A 25,564-nucleotide genomic window follows, 5' to 3' on the forward strand; every position below is an offset into this window, starting at 1 on the left:
CGGCCGGGCAGGGCAGCCCCGGCGGGGATCACGGGGCTCACCTGCGTGCGGGCGTGTCGCCCATGAACAGCTCCCCTCTGGGACGAGCAAATAGTGCTCTCATCTGAGCCTTCTTCTTCGGGTTCTTTTTTTCCTCTGGCGCTGGATTGCTTTTTGTCTCTTGGATCAGCCAGAATTTATTGCTGCTCCAGGCCAAGTGTTTGTGCAGGTGTTGCAGAGGGAGTGCTGTGCTGCCCTGCTCAAGGCCGGGCTCCGAAGGTGGTCGGCAGACCCAGCATCCGCAGTGTCCTCGGCTCGGTGCATCTCCTGCAAAGCCTGGAAACTCACAGCGCAGTGCTGCTGTGCCCGGAGAAGGTGTCTCCAGGGGAGAACAGCGCACCGATTTACTAGAATAATTCCTTTATCACCAGTCTGCCTTTGAGGAACCCTCACACTGTGGGTGGACTGCTTATTTAGCCAGCCATCTGAACACTGATCCTTGCCGAGGTTGAGCACTTCAATGAGGTTCAAAGTACGAACCATTGAGTGGGGGAAGAGCTGTTTTATTTTCATAATTTTATTGCCTCATAAAATGCGTTTGTTTAACTCGAAATAACAAACATTTCTTCAAAGAAGGTGGCTGTTGTTGCTTGAACTGCTTTCAAATACATTTGATAGTCTATATATATGTGAAAGTATAAAATGGTACCTCTTAAGTAATCTCCAGGAAATCTTGTTGTTGAAAATAGGTGATGGGGTTTTCTTTTTCTGGTTTGTTCTTGTTTTAGGCTACATTTCTTGGTCTCTTTACCATGCACTACCACCAATGATCTACTACTTCCCTCTTCAGACACTGGCGCTCACAGGCATAGAAGTTTTTGCTGTTGCCTTCTTTTCCCCGATATTCTTGACAATTGGCCCCTTTTGGAGGTTGGCTAACAATGAGTATGTCCTAGCCTTTCTGAGACTGACTATGGTTGGTAAGTATGCACTTACAGATTCTGTTTTGGCATCAGTGCATAAGAACAAACATTCCAAATTGTCTTAAAATTCAGACTATTACAAAAAGAGACAGGAATAAGTTCTCACTCTCCCCATACTCATGTTTTGTTTGTTTCTTTTTTTTTCTCTCAAGCTTTTAGCTGTAGTCAGAGAAATATTTTTTGTAGCCGTTGTATCGCATAAATACAGAAAAATATAATTTCACTTTTATTTCTAGGAGCTTTTAATTTAGTAAGAGTGATGTCCAATAGGAAAGGTGTTTTAAGTATCACTCAAATATCAGCAGAGCAGGTGTTTTTTGAATTGTGACAATGGGTAGGGATGAGGCATTACAGAGCAGCTTGGGGCTAATTTCTATGAGTGAGTGAAAAATTCTTTTTAGTTTCTGAGGCAGTTTTTTCTTCTAAGGATGTATTTTTAAAATTAAATCTATCGATCTACATGCCTGTAGAGGGGTTATAGTTCATCCTAAATAGGAAATAACTCTTATATCATCAGTTGCACAGGACAAGAATTTGATCTTAAACTCAGGAAATAGACGCCTCGTTTCCCATTCCACAGGCTCCTCCTTAAACCAAGATTTTCTGGAATTCCTACTTCAGTTTCAGCTAGCTGGTGCAAATCTTAGCTCTTGTTGATTCTTTGAAAGTTTTTTGGGGGAAGGTTTGGCAGCTACAGCCACGTTCAGAAGCAAGAGTTTGCCATGCCCAATGAACTCAGAGGAGACAAAAGTCTCCGTCCAGTGTAGAGGTGAAAATGCTGCTGCTGAGTGATGTGTTTCACAAGCAGCAGATCCTAGCTCCTCATTTGTCAATATAAGATGATAGACAGATAATAACTTTCCTTATAACTTTCCTCTTTTACTGTTTTACTGACAGAGTAAGACAATCTTATTTACTTTCCCTGCGTAGTTTTTAAAAAAATTATTATTGTTCTTTATCTCTAGAAAAATACTAGAAATGAGCAGAATTTGTTGGTGTCATTGATTTTCATAAAGAATAGTCTTACCATGTTCTTTTCTTTTCCTGCTCTTCCCATTATATCCACCCTAGAACTTGTTGTTTTGTAATAAGCTTCTCAGTGAACAGAATCTTCAGTTTCTTGCAGCAGTGCCTTGTGTGTTGCCTTCTGCAAGTTCTTCTACTTTAGAAAGTAGGAGTGAGTATAAGCATTAAAATTGCACCTTACCTTCCTTCAGATGTGACAGTAACACAAAATTTGCCATGTTTATTTAAGGTTGATCCTTCAGATCGCCTTGCTGTGTTTACTAGTTCACTTTACCAAAAGAGATGGAAATCACTTAGAAATGTGTAACTTTTGTTCTGCTAAATAGAGAGCAGTGACCAGGCTATGACGGTCTTTTATGTGCTGCTGATTCTCCTGTTTCTCAGTTCTTCCTGCGTTTTTCCTCCTTCATACTAAGACAATTTTGTTCATTCTCTTTTTGATCTTTTTTTCTTCTCAAAAAGGCCATGGCCTTCCTCTGGGACTTGTTGAATTGTCAGGCAGAACAATCTACCCCATGCATGCTCCACCCCATTCTACTCAGTCTTCAGTTTCACAATCAAAAAATAAGAAAATTCTTCATGCTTAGCTAAGACCACAATGTTTACGGAGATGATTTTTTTTTCTATTCTGTTTCTTTCAGCCTTTTCAGGAAGCTTTATTTTCCTTGCAACTTCTAATTTCTGTATCCTTTTGTGCTACTAGATTTTGTGTTCTATTTGAAAACAAACAAACAACAGCAAAGTATCCTGTGGTAGTTCTATTTGCATATGTGTCTTCACATAACATACGTTAAATTTGGGTGTTTGGATAGATATATTTAAGTCTTGGGTGTACTTGCCCAGCAAGTAAAGGTGTGTCTGCTCTAACTTGGCAAACCCATGCTATCTTTAATCAGGGTAGCACACACAATGAAATATTTGAAGAGGCAGGTTTATGGATTGCCAGCGCAATTTAGTGACAGAAATCTGTGTGTACTGTACATGAAACCTCTGTTGAAGTTCATGCAAGTACACCTTCACTGCACATTGATCTTGTTTATCATCTTGGCTCTAAGCTTTGCATCTTTTACTCTGAGCAGAACGAGCAGCTAAATGGTTGGAGGATTCCTAGCACGTGTTGCCAGAAACTGCAGCACCATTTCTGACATTACTTGCTTAACTTCTCCTCAAGTTTGACTCATACTCACTTAGCCAATGGCTGGTATCATAAGAGTGTTGCTGCTTTTCCTGCTGTTTGTCATTGGTCCTGGGCCAGTATTTACCACGCTGACTGAAATTATGAGAATGTATGTGGTCCATTGTCACTTGAATTGGAAACCTGTTAGCAGAGTTTAAAACTGCTGGTGATGTGGGGTCACCGTGCCCTGGGAAATGGCAAAGGTATGCAAATGCTCTCTTTCAGTGGCTGGGAAAGTAGTAGCTCTCAGTAATAAACTGGCACAGGCTGGTACTGACCACTTCTGAGACCAGATACTGAGCCAGAGAAAGCCTTGTGCACCCCTGCTGAGGCAGTAGATTACTAATCCCTGTGCTATGTGTGGTGACTGCTCCCGTCTAATAAAGAACGTGGCTTTTGCCACAGTGTACTTACTTTTGTAAGTGCACTGCAGCAAAAGCCATATCCTTTTTAGAAAGGAACAGTCACAGTACATAAAACTTTATGGCTTTTGAGTTATCTAAGTGCATGGTTGAATATCTGTATGCTTAGATACCCATACATCCTCTCTATGGAATCAATCACCGTAAGTACTTAAATAAAGGCAATCACTTGGACTGTTGGATAATTGCTTCATATAAATTTTTTCCTTGAAAATTATAACTGCTATGAAATCATGTATACCCAGTTTGTATGCATACCTACATTTCTTTGGTTGGTTTAAAAATGTGTAGTGTCACGTGTTTTCAGATGAGTGGTGTAGCTGCCCAAATTACAGACAATGTTGACCTAATGCACAGGAAATCCTTATTACCTGGTCTCTATTGATCATTAAAGCAACCTCTCTGTATGTGTATTTGTTTGTAGGAAGCTTAGCATCATACCATGCACCAAATGCTTCAATTAGACTGCTCATCTTGGCTGCTGGTGTTTCTTCTTCATTGCTGGTTCAAACAGTAACATGGTGGTCAGGAAACAGTTTACAAAGGTATTTTCTTACACTGATGGAATTTAACAGATGTTTCTTTATATTAAAAGCTGTTTTCTTTTTTTGTTTAATCCCCCAAATGTCTCACTATCTCAAAAACCGATTCTTACAGGTTCATCAGGATATGGGGCTTCATGCTAGGCAAGATAATGCTCCTTGTTCTTCGTATCTGGTACACATCTCTTAATCCAGTCTGGAGCTCACAAGCTGCCAATGCTGTCATACTGACAATTGGTTTCATAGCAGCAGTGGAGCAAATCCGTTCAGGTAAGTATATTACAGCAAAGATGGTGGCTATGAAAAGAGCCTAAAGTATACCTAGCTATGTGTCACTGGGTTTTGATTCTTTGATTTTTATCCCCAACACCATCTGGTTTTAGACCTGCTGCATGAGCATTGCAGGTTCTAGAAGTTGAGGGGTACTTCCATCTGCCCATAATATGGCAGAACTGGTATCACAATTCATACAAGTGGTAGTAAGTTGGTGCCAGAACTGCCTCTTTTTCCTTATTGCAGTGCCAACGATATGACAGTAACACAAACAAAGGCATAAGATAGACCAAGAAAATCAGAATGAATTTATTGTGTTTCCAGCATGAAACATTTGTGGTGTTTGTTTTTGTTATTTTGTTAATTCAGTTTGCACTTTGAGTTTCTCTGCCAGTGCATATCTTTTAACGGAGAAGGGGAGATATAGCTGGGGAACAGCTGATTTGTGAAAATAAACAGAAAGAATTGGAGGAGTGGACAAGTTGTCCCAGTTACACTTTGCTCAAGTTCTTGGAGTGTTTGCACAGAGTACACAGTAGTGGGGGCTGGCATAGGCTAAACTGTGGAGGTGGTATTGCCAAGGAAGACAGCAAGGCTGGGTTGGTTAGTTAAGGCAGCTCATGTTAAATCCTCAGAATATCCTTCCTTCTCAGTATAACCTTAATGAATTAATTGAAAGATAAAACCTCATCTATGTGTAAGTGGGTATAAATTAGCATCATGCATATTGTCTGTAAGGTTGCATTACATGATCTAAATTAAGCCTGAGCTTTCGTCAGAATTTAAAAAGGGAATCTGCTGCAGGAGATTAGGAAGGAAATCTGTCTTGTTTGTGGGTGACAAAATGATATGTCTATGCAATTAGAGGTGCTGCTTTCTCGTTAGATAAGAGAGGTTCTAAAGCACATGGAAAAAAAGAGAAGGAAGGGAGTTTATTTCTGGCTTATTTGGAAGTGTCAGGTTTTGTTCTTATCAGAGTTTAGAGTTTCAGAGAACAGAAGCCCCTGAACAAATTCTAATAACTTTTCTGCTGATTTTCAAAGGCAATTTAAACATTTAAAATTTATTATGGAAAATAATCAGATGGGCAGGTTGGCATTTTTGAACACTTACGGTGAATACATTTTCTTGACAGACCTTGGGTTGTTAGGAAAGATTTTTTTTTGTATTATCAATTTCTGATAACACAACCCTAATCAGATAAATTAGCTTTTATGCATGTAATTTATTCTAGTAAATTTGTGATTTTGCCTATTTCTGTTTCTCAGTAACTCTTGCTAATAGGATTTGAGAGCTTGCTTAGCTGTATTCCTATTCTTATTCTAGGTGGAGACAAGAGGAAACAAGAATCAAACAAAACTAGTAATGTGATTAGAGAGACTGCTTCCCATCCTCATTGGTTTTTATCAGGGATTGCTTTTGGCAGCCTCATGTTCCTCACTCTGTGGATATTTGGGGAGGTTTCCTTAATTTCCAGATGGGCAGTAAGTGGACATCCACATACAGGTCCAGATCCTAATCCATATGGGTAGGTGCATTATTATTATTTTTATTATTACAAAATTGTAATGAAAAGCCAGTGCTGTAGTGGGTGACAAATTAAAACTCAACCTAATGATGGTATAAGACAGAAAAAAGTGGGCACAAGGTACTTCACACAGAGGATTCATTCTTCCTTTGAGATATCACTGAAAATTTTGTCCAGACCTGAAAAATTTTCTGATACAGAATTATTTTTATTTCAGCATTAAAATCTTGGTTTGCCACATTTCAAAACAATTTTTAGATTAGGACTGAGGTTCAAGGACTTATGAATGCAGTGCATCTATAATATGCAGCAAATTAGTCTAGCAGTTGACTTCAGAGAGGAGATGATCAGAGACACATACACAAAGTATAAATAAACTGTGTGCACTATTAAAATATATACTTCAGTAGAAGTTTTGATTAGTAATAATGTAGTCTTAATGCTGTGTGTGGTTCATTCAGGTTCCAAAATCTAGAAAGAAAACAAATCAGTTGTTCTGAGTAAACTACATGTGATGGCAGTTGACAGAGTTTATATTTTGGAATTGGTATACAAAAGAGCTCTCCAAGACTGAGAGCAGTGTTAGACTCTTTAGGATTCCTTATTTGACATGAATAAAATACTTCTGTTTGGGGTAGATTCTTCCCTTTTGTTTTCTCTGACTTGTTTTTGCCTTTTGTACCAAGATTTCAGTGGACTGATTTTGCTCCTGAACATGGCTCACTTATACATTAAAGTAAATTGCCATTATTTCCAACTGGATGTTTTTTACATCCCATAAAGGGAAGAAAATGTAGCTGGGTGTGAGCAAAATTTACCTTTGTTTAAAGTAAAATAGTTATAGTATATTACCAAGAACCCTTGTCTGTATATCTAGAAGGTTTTTATTTTAAATATCAGGTGTTTTTAAGATCATATCAGTGTGTGTTTTCTTTTTCCTTATTGTTGTATCAGAGGTACAGTTCTGTTGGGCCTTGCTCATGGACTGATGCTTTCATTTTGGAGCTGGTCTTCTATCATCAGTTTTGGCTTGTTTCTTATAGGTAGGTGCAAATCCTGAGCAGAATTTTTGTCTGTTACCTTACTCCCTTTACTCAAGTCCTCTGACCTGACACCACATCTCAGAAAAGTGTGGCTAATCAAAGCCTTCTTTTCTCTTGCCACTGACTGTAGTACACGTATGCCACCAGTTGACTGAGGGTTACAGGCCAAATCTCCAGGCCATTGCAGAGCAGAGTTATTTCTTCAGAAGCCCTGTTAAGGTTCTGTTCCCTTGAGCAGCATCTCAGTTCTAACCACCTCCATTGTGTAACAGTTGGACTTGATGATCTTAGAGGTCTTTTCCAACCTTAGTGATTCTATGATAAGGCCACATCTAGGGTTAGGGGTTGAGAGGACACAAGCCTCTCAATTCCACAGGAGGCAAAATAACTTGTAATTTAACAAACAGTCTACCAGGAGACAAGCTTGCCTCTTTGTCTTTACTTGCCAAGTTCTGCAGTCAGTAAAATAGTATGAATAGGCAGGTTTTAGTGTTAAGAAATATGTGTGCAGATTGTAATGTAAGCATGAACTTTTGATTTTTGATGCACACACATTGCTTATTTAAAACAGGCACAGAAAGGTTCTTTAGTTGATTCAAGCATTATATTCTAAAATGCTCAGAACTTTGATGTATTAAAGTTAAATATTAAAAGTGTTTCTATACATTTGCTTTCATGGTGTGACAGTAAATATTCATATCTACAATAGTGTTTTAAAATGAAGTCATCCCGTTATAGAGAGGTTCTGTGGTTGTAATGTGCTGTTTAGAGTCAAATCCCCAAATCAAAGATAGCATGGTTAAGTCAAGGATCTTGCAGTCAGTAAAAGATTAATAGTTGCTTTCTTGCCCATCCTGTGGTTATCTACAGGGAAAGATCAGGAAATTATATGTTTTCTCTTCATATTAATCTATTTGATTCTTTCTATATTACGGTAAAAGAGATTTATAATGGACAGACCTGTTACTCTCTTAAGAGCTGCATCACTCCTCTGTTGTGCTGAAGAACTCTGTAAGAAAAAAACTGTTTGGTTTTGGCTCTTGATGACATTTCTCTTCCCTTTTTGCTCTACTGTTTTCAGCTGAATAGGCAATGTTTAAAAGAACAAGATATTGGGAAAAATAAAAGACTCTCTTTAACTACTGTGAATACTTGTCCTTCTAGTGATGCAGTTTCTAAGCCTAGAAAGCACAATTATATTTCCCAGACTATTTTTTCGCTAGCCAAAATATGAAAATTAATGTGGTGGGTAATACACCTGACTGAGACTTACTGTGTTCTTTTCTGTCCCTTCACAGGTTTGGCATCTTCAGCTGGTCTCCTTTATTTGCACACCTGGAGTGCTGCTGTTGCAGGCAACATTCTTGGGATCTTTACTATGTGTGTGTGGCCGCAGCTAGCGGGACGCTTTGTTAGCTGTCCCCATCCTGGGAAAGCCATGAGCACAGCCATGTTTGCCTACGTTCTTGAATTGTTCTTCTGTGTGTGGTGTACAGCTTACAAATTTGTACCTGGAGGAGTTTACATTAGAGAAAGCTCCCATCTCCTTCTAGGTACATTTGTGATAATGAACAAATACAAATATGCTTGCTTTAGCCTCAGACAGACATGTGAAATGTATCTAGAGTCTTTTCAAATGCTTGGTTACTCTTAAATTACTTACTGTGGTAAGAGTTTCAGTGCAAAAATTAATGAGACATGCAAAAAATATTCTACTTGTTTCTTTACTGTTAGAAATAGTCTAAAATGTGGACAGGAAATGGAATTCAGTTAAGGGGAAAGGACAAAGTGGAAAAATGTCTGATAACTAAAGTAGGCAGTGGAGGAAGAAATCTGTTAGCCAGTCACCTTAAAAATATGGCTGCAATCCAGGGTGTGAATGCACAAATATGCTGGTTACCTAAGGTAGCAGTGCCTCAGGTAACAGGGTAGCTACTGGGACTGTAATGTAATTCAGTGCATTATTTAGCCCTGCTCTGCAGAGCAAAGTGCAGCATCCTGCTGATCTAGCTAGTCTACATTGGACACCTGAGCTTCTTTCCCCTGTGGCTCTACCTTATGTTTTGTGGACACACCAGCATGTTTCAGGGAGTTCAGATGAGCCTGTAGCATCAGAAACATGTGAAGAGGACAGGCAGAAAAGAAATTGTCAGGTATTTGCAAATCAGGAAAAACTGAGTTGAGCAAATATAAAGGCTTTAGCAAAATGATGACTTGATGAGGGTGGAGAGGTGGAAAGGAAACCAACCCTTCCTGGTTTTGTCTCCAGAAATATTTTTGCAATAGGTACTAACATGTTTCAATGGCATATTTCACTAACTATATTTAAACAATGCCAAACTTTGTCTTGGGCTCATTGTGTGGGACGTTTTTTAAAATGTGACGCATTAGTATATTTTATTTGGAAAGGATTAATGAATGCTGGGCTTAGCTTGTTGCTCCAAAGGTTTCAGATTTCATAAATGTCTTTGCAACTACTTTGTGTCACTCCAGTTTCTTATTCTTCAGGTGTGTTTCTTATATTACAGCATTCACATGAAGGATTTAAGTTCATTATGTTTTAGGAGAATTTAATTCCATTATTGCATTACTTTCTTTGTTCTGAAAGCACTCTGAGGAGTCTTTAGAAACAGTTATCCTAGGTAATTAAATTTAATTTTTTTAAGTTATATGAAGAAAGCATGTGGTAGAGGAGTGTCAAATGCTTTCTTGAGTAATGCTTTCACAAAAGAAATACTTTTATTAAAAATTCCTCTCTGTTACTTCCTTTGAAATGCACACTTGTGATTAATTTACCTGGTTTGATCACTGGGTGGTAACAGAGAGATGGCCCTAATTTTCTCTTTGGAAAAGAAAACTCTAAATGGAACACATCTCAGCTGATGGCACTGCATGAGTTTAACTTCCATCTGGGAATGCATTTTCTTTTTTTTATGCCATCCCATAGCTTATCAAAGATTATACCATGAGACTAGGTATTTGTTGCTGTGCCTTTACTCTTACAGCTTGGCTTTCTGGCAAACTGCTCATTTTCTTCTGGTTTCTTCCAGGTGCAAGCGCTATTTCTTGCTTTCTTCTCCTGTCCAATATCCTGCCTTTCTCTTGCTGCAGTTTGGGTAGGGAACTGCACCACGAAAAGTGACAATGAAAGTAAGATCATTAAATTCAAAACTTCTGTGCTGCTTCACTGTGATGTGGTATAATGCTGAGGGGTCAGATTCCTGATCTCTATCAACTTTAATGGCTGTGAATCAATCACCCTTTGAGAAAGGTTTTGTGTGTTTCCCTTCGTTGTGCCAGACCCAGTGTCCTGGTTTACAGCTAGTGTAACAAGTAAGGGAAATAAAAAAATACTGAGTAATAGTTAGCTATTACTCTGAAGTAAAATATGGCTTCTATAATTAATTAACTATGCCACAAAGATGTTAAAGGCATATATCTTCTCCAGTAGAGCTCTTATCCAGTTCATTATCCTCCCATGCTTTTTTTGAACGTAATTGGATTCTTTATCTCATTAGGGATTGGAAAAGACCTTGTACTATTAGTCTGAGCTATTTATTGAAAAGATACTATCCCCACTCATTGCAACAGTTAGTGCACTGAAGTTGCTTATTAGCTTTTAAAGTGTGTCTGTAGGTGTGTTTAGTTTTCTGCTCCTGAAAAGCAGAACTATTTCTGTTGGCTCTGGGGTTCCAGAATACAAGTTGCTGCCATGTTAAATGGACTGCTGCAGTCTGCTTACACTGTTTTATAACAAAGTGTTGAGCAATTGCTTTTGTAGTTCCTATATGAAAAATGTGTTAATTTTATCTTGGTGACAGAGCAGTTCATTGTCAAAGATAATAGATATGTGCAATCATCAATGTACTTTTTTCATCAAGCTGTTATTTTAAGGTTCTATAATATGTAGGTGTAACTCAATTGTTCTTGTCCAGGTTAATTTCAGTAAATTTTGAAAACAGTGGGCTCAGCTGAGAGTTTTAGCCATCAATAGGGCCTGGAAGGATTTTAACATAATTTATCTGCCATGTGTTAGCCTTTTTGACATAATACCCTGTAACTGCCCTGCAAATCAGTCTTTACTTGAGAATGCTGCCAATAAATCTCATAGCTCCTGCATTGCCTCATTAGGTATGGCATTTATCTGCCTTTTGCTTTGAATCCTTTTTATTGTTGGAAATGCAACACAACAGCTGAGAGTTTATAAAACCTGTTTATGAGCAATGTTTGATATGTTAAAGGTCTATGAAAAAACTAATCACTTATATTTTTACAGGTTTTATAATGTTATGTATTGGGGTAGACTTTCTAACAGGACCCAAGAAAGACCTTAGCTCTGTCTTTGAAGTGAAAAGCAATCAAAAACCATTCTTCAAAAGGAGTAAAAACTATATTAAACTACGTAAGTATAATTTTAGTTCCTTTTCTCCATGACTCTAGGAACACTGTTTGAGGAAAAAATATAACACTGTGGAGTATTTGCTCAGATGTTTTAGAAATGGTTTTTGGTGCTAGTCTTAGAGACAGACTGGTAGTTGGTATTTCCCAGGTTCCAGGGCAATAATGACATATACTACTGGAGGAGCTGACTCACTGTGGTTATGACTGATAGAGGCTATTCCTAATGGAATGTGTTAAACAGAGACAAGAAACTGGACAAAACCCAAAATGTGAAAGTGGATTCAGCCTCGTTGGTGGTTTTGTTTTAGTGGCTGAGGAGGAGGCCTCTCTGGATCTTGGGATTTACATGGTGTGTACAGAAGCTGTGAATGGTTTCCCAGCCATGCAGTATGGCGATTTTGAGGCGGTTTGGTGCGACAACACTGCCAGGGCTGTGTGAGCTGGCTGGCAGGGTGGTGGCACTGGCTGGTCCTGGGCTGCTGTACATATGACACTGTCCTGCATGAGGAGGCTGCCATTGTAGCTGGCAGCACAGCACAATGCTTGAAACTGGATGTGCCTTCAGACCAGACCTGTCCTTGGGAAACCACTGTCATGTGCTGCCCCTCAGCTATGCCTAGGGATCCCAGGTTTTCAGATTATATGTATGGGATCTGCTTTTTTCCTTAGGTTTTGAAGAGAAATGAAAATCAAATGTTTGAGTTTTTATCACTTTTTGGCTTTTAAAGCATACAAATATTTTCAAACTATTTGTCTACAATCATTTGAGTCCCTGGTTTGTTTTCATTGTCAGCTTACTGTTTCTAAAGAAAAACATCTGTCAATACCATGAAGTTTATTAGAGGAACAAAATGCTAGGCATGGTAACCCTACAGAGATCAGGATGCTGAAGATTGCAATTTCTGCATCTTTTCTTCTGTGACTTTGGATCAAATTGCCTGCCATTTGTGTACATTTTGCTACATTTGGAAAAAGAAGACAATAGTGCTTCACAGTTTTTCAGAGCTATTTCTGGAATCTTTATGGAGATCTTTACCCTGTATGCTCAGGAGCCAAAAGAATGTGAGAGTTTGTGTGTCAGAGACAACATGAGCACCATTTCAAGTGGTTTGAATATTACTGCTAAGAAACATTTCACAGAAGTAAATTAATATATCAAAATACTACCTGTCACAAAGCACAGCCCTTGCTCAGCTAACCTTGTAATGTTGCAACAGTGCCTCTTGTACTTCCTCATCATGCCCACATTTGTACTGTTTCTCAGCTTCCACTCTAAGCACTTTTGTGTCTTGTAGAGTATGAAATTGCTTGACATGTGCTAATATAGGCAGCATGTCCTTCTTTCTGACATCTTCCATTATAAACTGTATTTAAATTTTACACAAAACCATTCCATAAAACTTGCATGAAAATAATTTCATATATTTTTAAATATATGAAAGAATAAACTGGAGTTACTGAAATCATTGTAGATAGCATATGCTACTGTGTAAATTAAATAAATGCAGAGGGCTTTGACCATCAAATTAAATCATGCTGAATGGTGAGAGCTCTTAAGTGCACGCTGTGGTTATTTGTAATGCTACAGAAGCAATTAGAAAGCTCTGAACATGCTTTCTATGAAGCTGCACTGTCTTTCCAAGAGTATGTCAAACAAATGACCACTCTGAAAGTCTGGCAAGAGCCACATCTTTCTGACATCTAAAGGCTTGCAAAGTAAACTAAATTTTATTTCACACTTTGTATTAATGCAAGATAACAACTGTGTACTACAAGTGCATACTTGCACAGAGAGAGGAAAACACTAAGGGGTTTACATGATGCTCTTACTCATGTCCTATAATGAATTCTTCAGTAGTTGTAATTTTTACATAACTATTCCAAGGACTTTTGGTACATTTTATCTGCTCAGCATGTTGTGTTTTGGAGAGCGTATTTGCACATGTGTATAGATTCTGCATGCATAGATACTGCCTTGTTCTGGTGTTATCGCTTAAATGGACATTTCTCATTCTGTGAATAGCACACCTTAGAATCAGTGTCCTGCTTAACAGCAATAATAACATTTTTTTCCTCGAATTAAAACCATTTTTCTGTGTTTTTCTATTTCAAGTATTGTGGCTGCTTGTTGGTGTTGGTTTGCTTGGATTGGGTTTACGTTATAAAACTTACCAGAAGAAGTTGGGCCAAGGGGTGAGTAGGGTGTTTGTGAGAATGGTAACTATCGAATATACAGTAAAATGTGCGTGTAATAGCTTAGGTGTGTTAATTGTGGCTGAAGAGATCTTTGCAACCAAGTATTCAGAAAAACTAATGCATAAATGAAGATGCAAGACTTTAATTTATAAATTCATGTCAAATTGAAATGTCTGGGTCTTCGGAGATTTATAGTGATGCTATGAAGGAAAAAGTACTTCGAAAATTTGAGAGAGTCTTGTCTCATGTATTCAATTTGAACATTACTATTATAAATCAGTTTATTTGAATGGTATTCAAACTGGACAATGCTGTTAGCCTCCTGATCTCCTGAAGGGAGAGTTTGAACAGATAACTTCCTGAGGTTTCTTCCAGGTGAAGGAATTCTATGGTTCTATACTTTATCATAATTCTGAATTGAAGCTCTCTGAAAAGTTGGTTGACATAGGTTAGACTTAGACTAGGTATGGAAAATGGGTAAAAAATTTGAAGATTCCAGTTTTCTGTCTTGCAAGAAAATAGGTATTGCAAAGGTAGTAAATAACAAGATGGTTAACAGTCATGGAGTTCAGTGTTAAATTCACAAATGCACACAGATTTATACGGTTGGCCTTATTTTTTCAATTAATTCAGGTTTTGCCCTATTATGTGGCAAAAAGTGGGCAGTTCCTCTCAGATGAAAAAATGCATTGTCTCTTTCCTCTTCATTTGTTTACTGTTACTTGTACAAATTCATTTGAACTAGGAGGGCTTTTATTTCCTTGTTAATAGCAGATTTAGTCTTTTGTAATGCTGACAACTCTATTAGGAAAATTTATTGGTTAAAACATCTCTTCTTGTATATCTTTTATGGCACCATATGTCTGGTGTTGTTTACTGCAAAGCTATAATATGTGAAGTTCAAATTTTATTTTACTTTTTTCCTTTTATTTTTCGAGGTTCCAAAAAGAGATTTCTCTGCTATGATCTGGCCTTTTAGATTTGGATATGACAATGAAGGATGGTCTAATTTGGAAGGATCAGCTAATTTGCTTAATCAGACAGGTAACTTTTTTCCCCTACTTCATTTATATTTGGGAGGATTCATCTGAAGAGACACATGTAAACCCCTTGGTAAATGAGGCCATTTTTGCATTAACACAAGAACCTGTGTTTAGTGATTTTCTCCTCAATTTGTGAACTGTTCCAATACAATCACTTCAGTCAGAAATCCTTTTGCAGAGGTGATACTTTGTTTAGTATGTTTTAAAGAGGTTTCTGGTCAGAGGAAACATCATAAACATTATAAACCCTTCTTAGTTGGATTTTTCTTCTCATATTGCTGATGAGTTACTTGTCTATAGAGAAATTCTTTGCATAAATGAAATAATATCCTTTTAGATAAAATACAATGGTATTTACAAAGGTAAATATACTTTTAGATAAAATACAATGTTTTATAACTCCTATGTGGTTTTTTTAAAATGTGAAGCATTATATAATTCCTAAAGGGTATGAAATTCAAATGCCCTTAACAATGAATAAGGGCATGAAAATGCCCTTAACAATGAATAATAAACAGACAAGTCTGTTTCCATGACTGAACCAGTGCAATGTATACAAGAAAATTAGAGATTGTAGCTTGATTGTCATGATTTCACTGTAAAGAAGAGTGTCCAATCTGTTGCTCATGGGCAGGATTTTGGTTGGAAAATTAGCTATAGGAAATTAAGTATTTGGACTCAAGATGAGTGCTGTTGCAGAGGCCATTGAAAGGAATTGGCCAGTAGTGCTTGTAGGTGTTACTCTTTTCCTGGAGTGCCCATGAGATAGGCTAGACAAGGGACAGACAGTTTAGCATCTAAAGCAGTTCAGGGAATTAGGAAATGTCCGTGCTGCCATTCCAGCATTTGTTACTCTCCGGTCCACCACAGTATTTTCCTGAGCAGCTCAGGCTTTACAGACCCAAGCAATGAAAAGGTGCTCCTGTGCAAGTCTTGATTTTGTGGCAGAGATACACAGGAGTCAGTGAAGAGTGAAGAGACTGATTCTAACCTTGTTCACTCCATTTTCCCAGTGCCAAAGGTTCAGAGAGCTGGGCTATGTTGGCTATCTGGCAATATGAGAAAAGAGCCAGGACATGAATTTAATTGAAATTTGGAGCATTCTTCTACATACTGATTCCATAGTTCATGTCTGGGTAGTTATTTAATCTTTGCATATTTATTTATGCATTTTGATGAATGCATTCATTTCTGGTACCTATAGCTTAAATTAATGAATATTAGAAAAAGTGATTACCTTGTTACGTCCATTGGCATTTCTTAAGGGTAATAAAATATCACTTCTAAAAAAGACAATTGGTGAGTCAAAAATGCAGCAAATTCCAAAATATAAATAATAAATAATAATTTCTAATAGGTGGAAATAGGTGGAAAAAATTTATAATAGACGGTATTCTGGAGTTTTATCTTACATGCATATTGTTTTATAAAATACTACATTAGCATTGTCAGTAAATGCATTCAGAGTTCATCTAGAAATTCCTATAAGAAGAGTTTCTGATTTTGAGAGCCATAGAGAAAAGAGTGGCTATCTGCTTTAGGGTAGGAGTTGTCTTTAAATGTGTGGTGGTATGCATTCCTTGGGCTCACCTCTCTGTTGCAATAGTGAAGATGCAACATATAGTGGCTTTTGTGACTGGAATTTCTGTCTGCCCTGGAGGGATCCAACACCAACCCTCTCAATGGTTTCAGTTAATGTTTCGGTGATCAGCATGTATGCTAATGATATAGAAGGAAAAACCTGTGAATCCATTTAAGAACTCTACATTCCCATTTTCCCTCCTGACAATGCTTTACACTGCTGCATATGATATTTTGAAAGCAAAAAATCTTCCATGGTGCTGGATGGTCATAATTCCTTATGGAAGGGCTGTGGATGAAATGGTGACTTAATTTGCCTTCCTGTGTAGGGGAACACTCTAAGAGGGGCATAATTGCAGCAAGAAGGGAGCACTTGGAGCACTTGTTACTGCTGCAGCTGTACCGACCTGCTGCTCAAGCTGAGTCTGAATGGTTCAGCCATCCTGGGGGCAGCTTGCAGAGTCCCACCTTCCTTCAGGCATGGGCAGGTGTTTCCTGTATGCCAGCTCCTGAAGGAATTGCAAGTTCTCTGGTATCCTGCAGTTAAAATATAGGGGAACCCATCATGTTCCCCTGGCAAAACCACACCTCTGCATGTAAACAGGGAGGGACCACGGTGCTTTGAGAAAGTGAGATGGCTGCAGGTGGTCAGCAGTTCACTGGAGCTGCACACCCTTCTGTTACCATGCCTTGGAGCTCATGCAAGGTTGCTCTGGGCTGAATAATTATTTTGGCAGCAGCATCCAGCTGTGTCTTGCACAGGACCTTTTGAAGCACAGTAGGATTCGGTAGATGAAGGGAGGTGCAGATGTGCTGTGTAGTGTTTGTTCATCAAATTGAAAGCAGTAGACTTGCTGCTGTGCTGTTAATTTATGTGTGCACAATATCTCTAATGCTTTAGAAATGGCATGAGATCTGCTCAGGCCAGCTGTATTCTGCAGTCTGCATATGCACCAGGGATGAGCCATGGCCAGCAGACACTAAGTGCATCTTCATCAGAGTTTGTGTGGCCTGCAGTAGCCAAAAGTTTGGCCATGACTTTGTTGCCAGCATTGATTTGCCTTGACTGACCCCTGATGGTCTTGTGTCCATCCCTCTGTAACCAAAATAATGACCTTTTGTAGTTACTTATAAGTCCCATTTATAGGTAACAGTTATAAATGTGAAATTATTTTCTTTTTTTCCCTTCCATCCTAGGAGCAGATTTTATCACTATTATAGAGAGTGATGCCTCTAAACCATTCATTGGAAACCATGATCCAACTATGTGGCTAGGAGAAAGACTGGGATTTTATACAGATTTTGGTCCAAGCACAAGAGATCACACCTGGGGGTGAGTCATCTTCACTTGCACAGTGACAGTAAATAGATGTAAATATATTGCTCAATACAAACTGCACTAATACAGAAATAAAGAATAGTTGGAATAGTACTCACTATAATCACTTGTTGAAACTTGTTGAAACTAGCAACAAGCTTTCATTACCAGTACCATGCAATGTGGATGGAGTTTTGTTATTGCTAAACATGATCAGATTTTGGTGTCTGCCCCCATAAGTTGCTTTAGTCTTGGTGATGCAGAGAATGGCATCCTGCCCTTTAATGTACAGATTTGGAAGTTTCCATTCCAAGTGCTGCACGTGATGCCCTTTTCACTTTATTTTGTTTTGGGATACAAGAATTTTATATTTCAGATTTAAAAATGTGACAGCACTTGGAAAATGTAGCGCACCAGGAGGTATGAGAAATTTTGAATTCATATCTAGCTTGGGCTGTATAATGAGAAATGGGAATAGAAAGGTTCATGTCTGTTTGAGCAGATATTTTGTGTCTAATTTTACCTTAATGCTTGACCATCTACCAATTGCATATCTTTAAATATCTTTGTCCTCTAGAAAAATACTGGCATATAATGTGGCTTTTTATTTTCAGGGGATATAGACATCTCTATGGCAGATAAAACTTCCTACTTTTGTTGCTATGGCCATTTAATTTTTGCCATATGTGAGCAGCATTTTGAAACTTTCTTCTTCCAGACCCTGTCTATTTGAGACAGAATGGGGGAGAGAAGGAATTCTCTGAGATTTTATTAATGAAATACATTGAAAAACCTGATGCAAAATGTCCAAGCAGAAGCTGAAAAAAGAGAAATCTCTCATTTTAAAGATATATTTCTACCTACTTCGACTTTTAATAAAATACCTTTTAATTTCTGGTAGTATAAAATTATGCTTTGTCTGAAATACAGATCATGAAAAGCTCAGTGAGAAAATTAATATTTATGGAATTATATTTCTTTGTGTAGGAATTAACTTGAAAATATATTTTTAGACATGTAGTTAAGCAATATTTTAGAGGGACACTTTCTATATTCAGAAAAATCCACTAGACATGGTTTGTATTCTGGTCTTATAGTTTTCTGTTTCAGTGACTGTGAGTCTTCTGCTCACATTTATCTGCTTAGTTCACACCTTTGATGCTTGTGAATCACAAAATGTAACTTTTTGCCTCTTCTCATGTAGGATTATGGCACTGTCCAGGTATCCAATTGTAAAATCGACCCATCACCTCCTTCCATCTCCAGAGGGAGAGATTGCACCTGCCATCTCCCTGACTGTCAACTTCACAGGGAAGCTGGTCGATTTTGTTGTTGCTCACTTTGGAAATGAAGAGTGTGTATTTAATTTATTTTTACATAGAGTGTACAAAGTCATGTAATTTGTGAACATCTGGGATTTATTTTGTACTTTTTAAAATCTGCTGCTGTAATACTGGTTCTAGCAGGGCACATGTGAAGTGTGCCATAGTGATACTATGACAGTTTAAAATTGGTTAAACTACTGGTTTAAAATTTTGAAGCATTTTTTAATGTGTCATGCAAAACTCAGCTGAACCTATTATCTGAATTACTAGGGATTTAAAAATACAGTTCTGCAAAGTCACAACAAATGACAGGGCTACAGATGCACCTCAGCACAGGACAGCATCCTTCTCACTTTTTGCATGTGGAATAGATGTATTACATTCCACAATGAGTGCAGATAGGTACAGTTAGAGATAGGTTAATTAATAGAAAACTGTTTTGTATTTTTTTAAAAAAAAGTAACACATCTGAAACCTCCAAGAAAGGACAGGGTTGGAACAGCAGCAAAAATATCCATCAGTCTCCTTCTGAGAGTATGCAAGTGGAAATAGGAAGTCTGATCTCTGAATTTGGAAAAGCAATATTATACCGATAAATCAAATCAGTGATGGAAAATAATAAGGTATAGATTTCAGTTCTTGAAAACAATCTTTTGATTACCTGGGTGTAATGAATATTAATAAGAGATGGTTTTGTGAATGCTCCATGTAGCTGTTATTTCTGTTATATTTGATGGGATATCTAGTATGTTTGCGGCTATGTAGTAAGATCTGGAATTAAACAAAAAAATCTTACAATTAATGGAGCAGCAAATTTATGGATAGGGTGCAGAATATTATAACACAAAGAAGCTGCTCAGAAAGCCAAAGGAATTCTCTGTATCCCATTTCCTTCCCCTGAGTAGAAACTGCACCAAACCTGCAAATTGTTTATAGATTTCCCATTTATTAAACAAATATAATTGTCAGAAATCACTCACCATTTTTAACTCTAGAACAGAATTTAATTCTGTACCTCACACAGATGATTAGACTTGCCTTTCTGAGAAACTGTTTGTCAAAGTAGAAGAAAATAACATTGTATTATACCCTTGCAAAGAAATGAGATAAAGATGAAAGAGAAAATTTGAGGAGACACATGGGAAATGAGTGCAAATTAGATTGTGTTTTAGAGGGGAATGAATTTGTAACTAAATACTGCACATAACTGCTAATTTTTAATATTTTTTCTTCTGTCGCTGACATTGACATAGACTATAGAATACTAGATAACTAGGGTAGGGTTGTTTTTAAATAGGATTTTTAAAATGTGGGCCTATTACTATGCCTGTGCCTTTAAAAGATCCCATCTTCTGGAGAGGTGCATTCTGGAAGAAGCAGCTAGCTGAGCAGACAACTTCACATACACCTAGGTCAGACTTCTACTTAAGTGTTCGGGGTTTTTTTTGTCTCCTGTCGGTGTGCTCTTTCTCCTTAATACAGTTGCTTCAGTCAGAAGTACCACTATCTAAAAAGTATAGCTGCACTTAAATTGTTGTCTTCTTCAGGGTTTACAGGTTCCAAAATCAGCTCTCTCTGTCAATGTTTTTACTGTTAGCCTAGACTATCAAAATCTAGAAGACAATATGATTTACACAATCATTAAAGTCATTAACATGAAGAAACATAGAAACAGTACTGCTTTTTCATTATTTTATGACAAATCCAAGGACAGGGAATGGGATCCAATGAAGTATTTTACCAGGCTCCACTTACTTCACTATCACTTTTGGTCATGGTTGGAACTCTTGCGTAAATCTTGTTAAAGAGATGTGAAGTACATGCCAAATGTAATTAAGTAGTGCTAATGGGATGATGTAACTCTAGTTACATTTCATAAATTATGGGATCCAGACTTTAAGACTTTATTTACCATGATCTATCCATAATAAAATTTTTTTAGCTTGTAAGTTCTTTGTTACACACAACATTGTGCTAGCACAGTTAAATTTTAAGTGCAAGCAGAGACAAAACCTTAGATAACCAAAACACTAACATTCACATTTCCTAGTGATGGTATCAGTATTAAAACCAGAACAGTAATAGAAAATGTCGTTCCTGTAATGGATAGAAAGAGAATGTGAATTACATCTACCATGACCATGTGGTTTTATCAAATGTAATGATAATTTTGAATCAATGAGCTTTTTGTGAACTTTCATACTCTCTAATATTCAGAAACAAAAATGGTTCTAGATTTATTTGTGGTTTACTATGTCACAGCACAAAGATTGTGAGCTAAAATGTATATGTCTTAAAGTCTTCTCCATTTCTTTCAGAGAAGACTTGGACAGAAAACTCCAAGCAATAGCTGTTTCAAACCTGCTGAAGACTAGCTCTAAGCAAGTTGTGTTTCTAGGATACATCACTTCAGCTCCTGGATCCAGAGACTATACTGAATTAATAAAAAATGGAAATGTGCAGGTAATATTAAAATATTGCATCTTTAGAGAATATATATATATATTGGAAGCACTCAGCCTAATATTCAAATTGGTAACTGAAATATAATAGAGAAGAAAACACATGCCCATTTTCAAATATAATCTTTAGCTACCTTGTAATATCTTGCAGAGAAGGTGGAATTACACAGTGAAAGAGCAAGAGGCAATGGACAGCAACTGCCCCAAGGGAAATGTCAGTTAGAAGAAATAAAAAGTCACAGGGTTGTCAAGGATTAGAACAGGGAGCTGGTGAAGTTGTGAAACCTTCATCCTTGGGAATATTCAGAGGTTAGCTGCATAAGGCCCTGAGCAACCTACCTGAAGTGACTTTGACCAAGATTAGGAGTAGGTGACCTCCAGATAGCCTCTAATTCTGTGATTCTTTTGTTTTAAAAATGAGCTCTGCATTAAGAGATAAGAAAAAGTTGTCTGATTTGTCCATGTCTAACAGTGAGCTTTTTTCTTTCTGCCTTATACAATGTTTTAGGCAAAATATCTTTCTGCAGTGAGTTTACACTTTGGTCCTGTTACTGATTTAAAGCCTACCCAGATGAACACTTATCTTATTTGTTTGACTTTTTTCCCCTTTCACTACCCCTCTAGGACATTGACAGTACAGACCGGGACAGATGGTGTAGCTATATTATGTATCGTGGAGTAATAAGGTATGTTAAAGGAAATCACCTATTTGTAGGCTTAAATATCTTTATGGTTATCAGTTTTATAATCTTTTGTAGGTGACTATGGAAGAGTCTCACATCCCTAAACAATTATTATGGGCAGTTGGAGCTATCATAAAATTACATGAAACATTGATCTTAGAGTTACAAGAACTGATGAATATAATTCACCAGTTCACAAGAACTCTGAATATAATTCACAAAGCCATTATTACAGGTTTCATCATTCTGTGTCAGAATTACATTTAGATCTACTCTTCTTTGGTAGCATAATACTACATTTTTCCAAAGCTCTGGCTTTGCACCTTCATTCTAAAATGTGAAGGCTAAGACCAAATTTGTATGTGATGTAGAAGATACAACTTTTGAATTATGCTTTAGAGTTTGTTGAAGCAAAATGCTGATCTAATCCAGCCAATTTTTATGCTGGATTTAGTGGAAAGTTGAACTGTGTAAACCCATATTGAGGCACTGGACCTATACACTCCATATCTTTTAATCCCAAATTGCTTGTAAATCGTTCTCTGAGTGATCTTTGTACTGAAATGGACTTCTTCTTTTGAGTAAGCTGTGCAAATTCTGCAGTGTTCACAAGTCATAAACTTGATAGCTGTCTTAACAGTACTGAGTGAAAAAGAAAAAAGGGCAACTAAAAAAAATCAGCTAAAACTCTATTTGCAATTTGAATTTTCCCCTCATTATAAATTATTTTTTCCTCTCATTATTCATTCAATTGATGCTTGAGTTTCTTTCTTGAATATTGAAATCTTTTCAGTGAAAATTTAGTGAGCTTATACCTGCACTCATATTCTAAAGCTGTAATTTTTAAAAAAGGTTTTTAGACATAGATCTTATTTTTACTGTCAAACACATTTTTTCACTTTTTATGCTTGTGACATGGTATTATGATCCTGTTTATGGAGCACTTTCAGTTTTTTGAGGGTGAGATTCACAGAAATGGAAAATTGTGTTGATAAGTTAAAGAATAGTTATTGGAAAAAAAAAAGATACATTAATTAAGAATGTGGTGAAATTGTCTTGGGTTATTTCTTCAAACTAACTCTTCTCATATTTGTCAGGCTGGGTTATGCCCGCATATCTCATGCTGGCTTAAGTGATTCAGAAGTCCAGATGGCCAAATTTAGAATCCCAGATCATGTGGATAGCTATGTTGACAATGACAGAATTGTCACTGATCCCAGCCAGGTTCCTGAGGACATCCATTTCAATCCCAGGTCAGTGTGTCTCACAGGAAATGAAGGGGATGATGTACCTGGCATCTGGTAAAAGAGAAGTCTAGGAATAAAATTATTTCTAAAGTGAGAGGCACTGATCAGTACCCAACTGAGCAGAAAGGTAGAAGTCAAGAACTTCTGATTTGTAGTTCCATTTTTTCGATTGTTTTGGCATATGCCCTGGGAAAATCAGTCTGTTGTGTCGCAGCATAAATTGCAAATAATGCTCATTTCACCCAGGCAGTTTCTGAGATTGTTTGATAGTGATATTTGCCAAGTGGTGTGGTGACTCATTTGATAGATGATGAAAGGTCTCCCATGTTTCTCAGCACTTCGGAGATTGGGCTCTTAATATACTGTTACTTAGAATATCAAATACAATATATACATTAAATACTTTTTGCATAAGCATTTTAAAACATACCATATAATTGGAGCAGAAATTAAAAAGAATGCCTGAGACAGTATGTTGCATATGTCAAGAAGGAAAAAAAAGGACTGGGTTTAATGTAAAAGAGTAGTTTATTTCTAAATTGCCATCATTTTTCCACTGGTATTGCATAAGGAAGAGATATATAGAGGAAGATATTTATTCTAGTATTAAGTATTAATAGTGACAGAGTCATGAAGTTAGTGATAGATGTTGCCACAGAGAGAATAATTCCCAGTAATGCCATGTTTACTACTCCTAACATGCATAATGCAGAATACATTACTTTCTCATATACATCTGACAGTGGAGTGTACTCACTTTTTATGTACCACTCAGCCACTGCTTCCTGTTTAAGCAGCGGTTTGCCCAGGCTTTTCCACTTGATGGAACTTGCCTACAGTTAGCATTCATGTTCAGATTTTTCTCAGTTGACTTCAGCACAGAATCTTGTTCTAATTTCTTTTGTCTGTCTATAATCAGAAAATGTTTACCCTATTGGAAGGTATTTAACTTTTTCTGATTTACTTTACTTCTTTAGCAATACAATGGCATTGCTCTTAAATATTATTTAGCATTGATATTTTGAATAAGTACTCAATTTTATCTTTGCAAGTCTGTCTACCATAATAGTCAGTTGTCAAAACTTTCATATTTAAATTTGGCATGAAAAATTAAAATTTTCATTATAATTTGCAAAAGCAAGATGTACAGTATTTATAACAGAGTTGACTGTTTTGATACAATGGGAGTTTAAATTGTATCTCCACTAAAATCAGGACTGAAATCTTAGCTTAGAATTTAAGTAGATAAATGCAACACTCAGCTCTTTCATCTGGAGTTCCAGTTATAGACTGCCTATAGCATGAGCAGAATCAATGTAATTAATTGTCTCCAGTATACTCAAAGGCCTTTAGCAGGAGAGGGTTCATAGACCCTGATGTACACTTAATAGAATTGGGCTCTGTTTCTGAAATAAATTGCCTAGAACATTCAGAAGTAGAGTAGGGATTGTATGATTTAATTGCATGATTTAAATAATGTTGTAATAGTGTTGCTCTGTTGAATATTTTTTTAGGTTTGGATCTTATAAAGATGGACATAATTATGTGCCTATTCATCACTTTCATATGAGCACACCTAAATATTTTAAACAGAAAAATTAGAGCAAGAAAATAAAACTATTATCCAGACCAACAAGAAAGGTTTGTTGCTTGAAACTGAATTGACAGCCAAAAAGACTACACTGTTTAAGGCTGAGCAACTCCTATGCTGCACAACACTGTGAATGTCTATGTAATAGTTGGTGACTTTCTTCTTGAATGAGCTGCCATCACTGTGAGGGAGGGAAGATGCGCACATTTTGATAAACTGGTTGGCCAGATACCTGCTTTGTATGCAACAAAGCAAGGGTGGGAACTTGCTTTGGCTACAACTTCTTCAGCTTTTGTGGAGGTATCATGTATCATGACGTTTCAGAGTGTTGCTATTGCTGCTGCTGCAATAAAAATAGGGTTTTTAAAAATAGGAATGGAACTAGTGTATTTTTTAACTGGGAGATATGCAGTAAGTATGTGTTTGAAGTGTGCACCTTTTTGACTCAAACAGTATTTACATCTGCTGCTATTCTACATTTTATTCTTAAATGAGTTTTACAACAATTTGCAGATAATTGATATTCCTAATGCTGGAGAAAAAGAAGTGACTTTTATAGACCTCATTTTATTAACTGGACATGAGACACTTCAATGCTTTTACAAAGGGAAGAGTAGAGTACCTCTGAATAATGATGGTTATGAGACACCTGCATGAACACACTGATGAAGAATTAAGAACAATCATGCTCAGCATAACAAGGTTTCTGAGAAGGGAGAAAAGTTGGTTGTAACTTTTATTTAA

General features: G+C 37.1%; 1 protein-coding gene across 1 annotated transcript; it reads left to right on the top strand.

Moving 5' to 3' along the window:
* Nucleotides 1-766: 766 nt before the first annotated feature.
* On the top strand, nt 767-24,861 carry CWH43 (cell wall biogenesis 43 C-terminal homolog). The gene is made up of 15 exons (XM_014312142.1): nt 767-959; nt 4,012-4,132; nt 4,245-4,399; nt 5,729-5,930; nt 6,885-6,973; nt 8,272-8,526; nt 11,250-11,375; nt 13,488-13,567; nt 14,509-14,614; nt 17,392-17,527; nt 18,717-18,866; nt 21,156-21,300; nt 21,924-21,985; nt 23,080-23,235; nt 24,744-24,861. Exons 1-15 carry the CDS (start codon nt 806-808, stop codon nt 24,829-24,831), a joined length of 2,025 nt encoding a protein of 674 aa, XP_014167617.1. The 5' UTR covers nt 767-805; the 3' UTR covers nt 24,832-24,861.
* The last annotated feature ends 703 nt before the right edge of the window (nt 24,862-25,564 follow it).

The sequence above is a fragment of the Geospiza fortis genome, unplaced genomic scaffold (assembly GCF_000277835.1).
Source record: "Geospiza fortis unplaced genomic scaffold, GeoFor_1.0 scaffold40, whole genome shotgun sequence".
NCBI classification, from domain to species: Eukaryota; Metazoa; Chordata; class Aves; order Passeriformes; family Thraupidae; genus Geospiza; species Geospiza fortis.

Coding starts and splice junctions, on each gene's coding strand:
- CWH43 (XM_014312142.1), top strand. CDS start 806: ATGATCTACTACTTCCCTCTTCAGACACTGGCGCTCACAGGCATAGAA. Junction 6,974..8,271: donor TTTTGGCTTGTTTCTTATAG/GTAGGTGCAAAT, acceptor GTCCCTTCACAG/GTTTGGCATCTTCAGCTGGT. Junction 13,568..14,508: donor AGAAGAAGTTGGGCCAAGGG/GTGAGTAGGGTG, acceptor TTATTTTTCGAG/GTTCCAAAAAGAGATTTCTC.